This window comes from Sinocyclocheilus anshuiensis, unplaced genomic scaffold (assembly GCF_001515605.1).
Source record: "Sinocyclocheilus anshuiensis isolate Anshui unplaced genomic scaffold, SAMN03320099.WGS_v1.1 scaffold524, whole genome shotgun sequence".
Classification (NCBI taxonomy): domain Eukaryota; kingdom Metazoa; phylum Chordata; class Actinopteri; order Cypriniformes; family Cyprinidae; genus Sinocyclocheilus; species Sinocyclocheilus anshuiensis.
Window position 1 is genome coordinate 2652946 of NW_015555703.1, and position 8182 is coordinate 2661127.

Consider the following 8182-nt stretch of genomic DNA (forward strand, 5'->3'; position numbering starts at 1 on the left):
AAACCATTCAGGGCTTTATAAGTAATTAGCAAGATTTTAAAACGTATGCCATGTTTAATAGGGAACCAGTGCAGTGTTGACAGAACCGGGCTAATATGGTCATACTTCCTGGTTCTAGTAAGAAGTCTAGCTGCTGCATTTTGGACCAACTGGAGTTTGTTTATTAAGCGCGCAGAGCAACTACTAAATAAAGCATTACAATAATCTAACCTTGAGGTTATGAACGCATGAATTAACACTTCTGCATTTGACATTGAGAGCATTGGTCGTAATTTAGAAATATTTATAAGATGGAAAAATGCGGTTTTACAAATGCTAGTAACATGACTTTCAAAGGAAAGATTGCTATCAAATAGCACACCTAGGTTCCTAACTGATGACGAAGAATTGACAGCACAGCCATCAAGTGTTAGACAGTGTTCTAGATTATTACATTCAGAGATTTTTGGTCTGATAATTAACACCTCTGATTTTTTTTTCAGAATTTAGCAGTAGGAAATTACTAGTCATCCAGTTTTTTTTATATCAGCTGTTACGTCCCTCACCAATCAGCTATGGTTCGTCTAGGAATACTGGTAGATATAACATACAAAAATTTAAGTGTGTGCATATCAAAAATGGGAAGGAGCTGCACAAAGAAGAGAACCAGCCACAAAACTAATAATTCCGCCACAATGTTTAATTCTCTTGTAAAGTGCTTGAGAGAAAGAGAGTAAAGTATTAAAGTAAATATTTACAATATGTACAATCAATGAATGACAGTCGGGAGTAGGTTGGAGGAGAGGAAGGAGCGAGAGAGATGCTTAAATCAAGAAACTAAACAAAAGCAAAACTCCCAATAACTAAGGTTAACCAAAACATAACTATCTATCAACAGAAAATGTAGAAACAAACATCTTCAGCGTACAAGACGCCATTCCTAACCTTACTCTAACTAACCAAACAAAAACATACAAAATGAGCACCTCTCGCACTAACCTGATGTGTCTAATACAGTAGTGAAAACCTACATGTGAATGTATGTCGCGACATGCTTACCTTACTCACAACCTCTCCAACACAATTCACACAACTCTCATCAGTAAATGGACAGGAGTTTCACAACCGGCACCTTGATCGGACAACATCAGACAAGTGCAACACGCACATCAAAGTCATAATCAACAACAAGCAAATCACTGATACTACGGCAAGAAAAACAGAACCGTAACGCTAGCCAACAACAGACTCTCAGACTGGTCTTCTCGCAAGAGAGAGAAGAACCGTCCTCACAGAGCCATAACATCACCCAGTCCAGCCTAATCGCCATTAACATTAGTGAACTTTAAATAAACTGCGCGGCCGCAGACCATTGGTGGCGCAATCACTGACGTCAGCGTCCAACGTCAGCAGAGTGACAGGCAGATCCGCCAATGAGCTTCGCATCTGGAACAAACAAAGCATACATACGAACGCACCCATACAATAACATATACATAAGCAAGCTGACATAGCACAGCGTACGTAACATCAGCTATGCATTCTGTTAGTTTTGTGATTTGGTATGTTTTGTCAGGCTGCAAAGAAATATAGAGCTGAGTACTGTATCATCAGCATAACAGTGAAACCTAACACCATGTTTCCTGATTATATCTCCCAAGGGTAACATGTAAAGTGTGAAAAGCAACGGTCCTAGTACTGAGCCTTGGGGTACTCCGTACTGCATGTGAACGATATAATACTGCTATGAATTGGTGATGGTCAGATAAGTATGATTTGAACCATGCCAATGCAAACATAATTTTCTAGTTTATTCAAAAGAATGTTGTGGTCGATAGTGGCGAATGCAGTGCTAAGATCCAGTAGCACTAATAGAAAGATACAACCACGATCGGATGATAAAAGCAGGCCATTTTTAACTCTGACGAGAGCAGTCACTGTATATGATACAGTCTAAATCTTGACTGGAAATCCTCACAGATACCATTTTTCTTTAAGAAAGAACATAGTTGTGAGGATACTGCCTTTTCTAGTATCTTTGGAGAAAAGGGAGATTTGAGATCGGTCTGTAATTAACTAATTCTCCAGGATCAAGTTGTGTTTTTTTTAACGAGAGGCTTAATAACAGCCAGTTTGAAGGTTTTTGGGACATATCCTAATGACATTCATGAATTAATGATATCCAGAAGAGGATCTGTGACTTCTGAAAGCACCTCTTTTAGTATCTTAGATGGTATGGGGTCTAACATATATATTGTTGGTTTAGATGATTTAACAAGTTTATGCAATTCTTCCTGTCCTATAGCAGAGAATGAGTGGAACTGTTCCCCCAGGGAATCTATAGTGCACTGTCTGATGCAATACTTTAGCTGACAGCTGCATGGTTATAATTTTATCTCTAATAGTATCGATCTTGGAAGTAAAGAAGTTCATAAAGTCATTACTGCTGTGCTGTTGGGAAATGTCTATGCCTGCTGATGCTTTATTTTTTTTTTCATTTAGCCACTGTATTGAATAAGTACCTGGGGTTGTGTTTGTTTTCTTCTAAAAGAGACAAAAAATAAGCAGATCTAGCAACTGCCTGAGGGTTTATATTTCATCAAAGTTCAGATTTGTATGCAATTTTTTAAAATGAATGTTATAAATAAAACTCACTCTCAAAGGCTGTTCTTGTTTCTCAGGTTATATGACCATGGGTCATGCTCACTGGACCCAACAGTCTTTTGCTACCCAGGCTGCTCCAATGGCTTTTGGGGTTCAGGGACCATTGCAGGTGGCCCAGATGCTTCCTGGAGGTCAGCCTGTGATCTGGGGTCAGGCTAACCTCTTCCACTCTCCAGCCACGGGCCAGCAGCAATGGGCGTTCGTACCAGCCCAGACAGTTGGCATGGGGGCGCATTCGATTCCAGCTGCAGTGCTTCAGGGTATGGTCCCCATAGCTGCCATGCGCCCCCACTCCTGTGAACCTCCTGAGACTTCATCAAACATTATAAGTCCTCAGCACTTTGTAGATTCTACCGTACAGCAGAGTGGATCTAAGCACGCCCTAAACAAGGACCCCCAGGAGGAAGCAATAGCTGTTCGCATTAGCACAAGCAAACATGACGCCGCACTGCCCTCTGGGAAACAGGAAATGGACTGCTGTGGTGAGCTTGATCTTTCACAGTTGAGATTGACTTCAGGGTCATCAATATCACCATCCCCAACTGATTCTTGTGAGTTTAACACACTACGTAGATTGAGGTTTATCACGTGAAAGGCATTATTCCCATTCTTTTCGTTCTCTTTCCATAGGTGCTACTCCTGGTCCGGAGCAGGAAACCATGTCCCCAGCAGCTGCCTCCTCAATAGAGTCATCGCACCTGACTGCAAAAGACAGCTTAGTCAATGTGCCAGAAGTTTTGGTAATGGTTGTGTGTCATAACTGTTTATCAGCACGGCTGTGATTTGCCTATTGCTAAAGTCTATTTTAGTTTTTCACCAATAATCCCATTCCCTATGTCTTACAGGAGGCTTGTGCTCAAATTCTTAGCACTGATGAGATACCACCAGATGCTCAGATAAACCTTCCAGACTCTTCACAGCTGGATATCCAAAGAGAGATGTCTTCTGGGTTGGTTTTCTCTCTTCCTCACTTCTTTCTTCAAGATTGTATATCAGGGGTTTCCAGTTCTGCTCCTGGAGGGCCACTATCTTGCAGAGTTTAACTTCTAGACTGGGGTTTCCTAGCTCCAGTCTTCATTCTCTGTTTCTCTTGCTAAAGATTATTCACAGATTCTCAGTGAAGCCTGGAATAATCCCAAAGCTGCACCTCAGTTCAGTTCTAGTTGCAAGCGTTTTGCCAAAATACAGTATGCTTCAGAAACAGGCATCAGTGGTAGTGGTAGAGCGTGAAATGCTGGCACTAACATCCCTGGACCCAGACCAGGTGATTGAGAACCCACGGCATCCCCAGAAGGAGTGTGAAAAAAACAAATAATTTAGTGTGTCGGACCTAAAAATTTAGCTACACATAAAGCCTGACAGATCTAGTGTAGTGCAGAGGCCATATTCCTGGCCATTCTATAGAAAGTCGTAAATCCTGAAGACTAGGATGTTATGGAATTGGTCTATAGAGCCCTGTTTACACACTCCCAGCTTTTTAGGCACACTGGGGTTTCTATGTCGTCGTTGATACTCACCCACAGACACATCATGTTAGAATTATTTTCTGGCTGTTAGAAGGTCTGTCTCCAAAGCCTCTCTAAGGATGTTGAGCAGCTCTCGTGGTCAATGTCCATAGATTAGCTCAAATGGGAAAAAACCACTGGAGGCTTGCAGGATCTTCCGCACCCTAAATAATAGGGCTTCCAGCCATTTGTCCCATTCCTTTTAGGATCTTGGTGAGTGGCCCATGAGGATCAATGAGCATTGTGTCTGGAGCCCGGCCCTCCTGACCCTTAGGAGCAGGTAGCAGTGCTGTTCTTGTTCCATCCTCAAGTCCAAGAGGACCTGATGTTGTGTTTGGTGGAGCCCGGGTACTGTCTTAACCATCTCAGCAAGGGGTGAGGACTCCATGGCGGTGAACTCATCCCCCCATGTTATGGCACTGTAGCAAGGTATAAGTCAGGGTTCCTCAAATCTCGCCCTGGAGGGCCAATGCCCTGCAGAGTTTAACCCATCAAGGTCTTCAGGATCCCTAGAAAATCACAGGTAGGTGAGTTTGATCAGGGTTTGAGCTAAACTCTGCAGGGCAGTGGTCCTCCAGGATCGGATTTGAGGAAACCTGGTCTAAGTTGTGGGATAGAGATGTCGAAGGTGGTGAGAGAAATTCTACATTCTTTTATTGAACTCAAAAGAAAAAACTGTGCAAGGCACAACAAAATCAGCATCTCAGCAGATCGGAACACTGTTGGGAATTGGGCTTGCTTCTTTCTCCCTGTCCCAGACAGGCCATCAACTTATATTCTCTCTTTCTGCCTGTTACTAAGAGTGGAAACAGCTGTTAGTTATCAGACAATTGGCCCACTTTCTCCCCACTCATCTCCTTTTACAGACTCCACTCAGCCACACCCCTCCTGCCACACATGGGTTCCTGTTTCTCTTATGTCTGATACAGGGCTGTTGATGGCCATTACCAATCTTTCTCTAAGGTGAAGGCCAAATATGGCCTTCCTGACTATACGGTCAATCAAGTAATTTACTTGATCCCCCACCGCTATACGCCTACATTGAGATGTTTTGATGAGAAAAATGCTAGTTGACCAGCTTTGAAACAGCATGTGTCACATTGGATACATACTATTGCATATGTATACTCCAGCCAGAACCATCACTTGTCACCCTGAGCGGAGGTGTTCCAGGCAAGAGAAAGTGGTTGGTTCATCTGGATGTATATGCAGTAGGAAGCCAACCCCTTAAAGTCAATCATAGGTAGCAACGATAGGTAGAAAAATGGCGTCATTCAAGGTAAGGCCGTGATGACAGTCATCGTTCAGTCTCATAGACCTACAGTTCAGGTGTTCAGAAACATTTTGGGTTGTGATGTCATAAAACGAGCACATTATATTAATTTGGTTATGCATAAATAAACTAACAACTTTTGACTAAATCAAGTTCTCATTGCACAATAATTTACTGAAGCTGGCAAAAAGGGGGAAAAGGCAAAAACTGGCAGATTTTAAAAGGCTTATGACAGATGTCACACTTTCGTCTCTCATGTCCATAAAATGCAGTATTTCTGAACTCTATTTTTTTGTTGACTAAAGCTGTTTTTATGATTTCATCCTTAGGAAGAGTGTCTAAACATACAGAAAAGCACTGAGAAAATCCAGAAATCACAGTGATACAGATGGGACTTAACTCTGTGTGAGCTCTGTGGGACATTTGACAAATACTAATAACTGATAGAAAGTTAAATCTATTTTAATAAATGAAGTGCACCTTTAGTTTGCGATGGACTTGAAAATTGGCTGTCTACCAGTATAGCCACCAACTATCTGAACTACTTCAGAAATATTTTTTGTAAAATAATAATAAAATGTCACAATATGAGAAATTGGATCAGTTAAATCAAAGTTTAACTGTGATGGACATTTGATGGACTTGGGGATTGATTTCTATTGTCATTTCTAATGCACAAAATTACCTGTGAAGCTGTGTAGTTGCATTCTACATCTGGAGAAGCCAAAAACATTGGTTTTGCTGGTTTTGCTTTTCTCGGAAGGAATTGTATTGAATGTTGATATTGTGATGAGCCTTTTCTTAAAGAAAAAAAACTTTCAATGACCATCTGCATGGCTTTTTTTGTTTGTTTTTTTTTTGTTTTTAAAAAGCAACTTGATGACAGACATTCTTTTTTAGATTTTATACAATGACATGATGATTATTTAAAAAGGAACGTTTTTAAATAATGTTCAAATAATGTGTGTATTATGATACTGTCAATGTTTTTGAATGACAAAATGTATTTGTTGAATTTCAAATCTCTGTTCTAGAGCTTTTGTTATAATATTTGCTTTACAGTGTTGCAAGCTCAGTGCAGTTCATAAGCAATACTGTAAACTGTATAAATATGTATCTTTTCAGGGTTGATGTTTGTTTAACTACCATTATTTTTGCCTCCTCTGTGAATCCTGTGGTCCATACCAAGGGCTACAACTTTCACTCAATCAAGAAGTGTTGTAGATAAAGCAGTTCAAAGACAGTTACTGTCTGGATATCTTTGTTCATTTGCTTACAAAAATATAACTTTTTTTTTTTTTGTATTGTAGTGGTTTTCTCAAGTGATTATAATTTAAGAAAGACAAAGTGACATTTTATTATTTCTTATTCTGTACTAATCAGACTGTGATGATGCATTTTAGTTTGCCTTATTTTGTCAACTAGAGAGAGAGAGAAATCAATGAGAAATCAAGAAGACTAACAGCAAATCAACTGAAATAAAGCAAATAATTTCACATCTATGTCATGTTGATTAGATGTACTTATGTTTACAACAGTCTTGATGTCATTATTTTAGTTTTTTATTAAGGATAAGGTATTATTAGCATCTTATCTAACATAACAGATTCTGACAAATATGCTTGAGGACATACTGAATAACCTGCCATCATCATGAGTGTTCACCATAAGGATTTTTCTTTCCTCCAACATAGGGCACCTTTCCTGTTGCACAGGTTAATTATGGCAACAAACTGTATTCATGTCCAGTCATGAGTAGAGAGATGACACTTATTCAGCACATGCTCAATAAAATTCATTTTCTGAGAAAAAGGAGTGCAATTATTTCACTTTGTGAGAACAGAATCATTTTGAACAGAAATCATTTTGAATGTCCAGTCATTTTCTTCTGCTGTTTACACTTTTGATGGTTTTGTATGCAAACTAATTTCTGTTTTATCTCTTTGTAGATACACTATAACGTTTGGCCCATGTGGTTGAAGCATAAAACTGCTAGATATTTTCTGTGCTATTACAGTGGGTATAGAAAATAATCACCCCTCTTTAAAATAATCACATTTTGTTGCTTTGCAGCTAATTACAGCCTTTAGTCTGTTCGGATATGTCTCTACTAACTTTACACATCTAGACTTTGCAATATTTGCTCGCTCTTCTTTGCAGAACTGCTCAAGTTCGGTTCAGTTTGATGGTGAGCGTTTGTGGACTGCAGTCTTCAAGTAATTGCACAGATTTTCAGCGGGGTTTCAATAAATCTATACTCTGTATACTTCTGTAGAGCCAATAAACCAAACCCAACCATAATGAAACACACCTAAAGCAACCAATCAAGGTCTTTAGGGCGACAAAATATGGTAACATGGCACAATATGAAAAGCTCCTAAAATTAGGTTTATATTACCTGTTGATTGATGATTGTAGTAATTCATCAGGAAATCTGGCAGATATATTGTGACTGAAACATGATAAAATAATTCCAAATGTACAAATAGAGAACACAAATTTGCACATAGCTGAAATAGTTGATTTTAGATTGATCTGAGACTTAGGTCCAGTCTACAAACTGTTTGTCAGCATTATGAATGATTGACGGGGTTTTTGGGGGGAAGACTCTTAAAAGTCACTTATGCCTAGAACGCTCCACCTCCAAGTAAATACATGACATGAAGAAACTTCATCAACTTTGTCATGAACAAGTAGGCACTAAATCAAAATAGATGATTAAAGTAATTATCACCAGATTGCAAGTGCATATTTCACTTTG

At 39.5% G+C, this 8182-nt stretch overlaps 1 protein-coding gene across 4 annotated transcripts in view; it reads left to right on the top strand.

The window, feature by feature from the left end:
* The window catches only part of dab1b (DAB adaptor protein 1b), a 38283-nt gene that overhangs the window by 24926 nt on the left and 5175 nt on the right, over positions 1 to 8182 (top strand). For 3 of the 4 annotated variants that reach the window (XM_016464627.1, XM_016464628.1, XM_016464629.1), the window contains 4 exons: positions 2661 to 3194; positions 3274 to 3383; positions 3489 to 3592; positions 5751 to 6151. In XM_016464627.1, coding sequence (XP_016320113.1) covers positions 2661 to 3194; positions 3274 to 3383; positions 3489 to 3592; positions 5751 to 5763 — 761 coding nt within the window. In that variant the 3' untranslated portion in view covers positions 5764 to 6151. Of the gene's footprint in view, positions 1 to 2660; positions 3195 to 3273; positions 3384 to 3488; positions 3593 to 5750; positions 6152 to 8182 lie in introns of those variants that run through there. The other variant, XR_001632239.1, reaches the window with a different exon arrangement.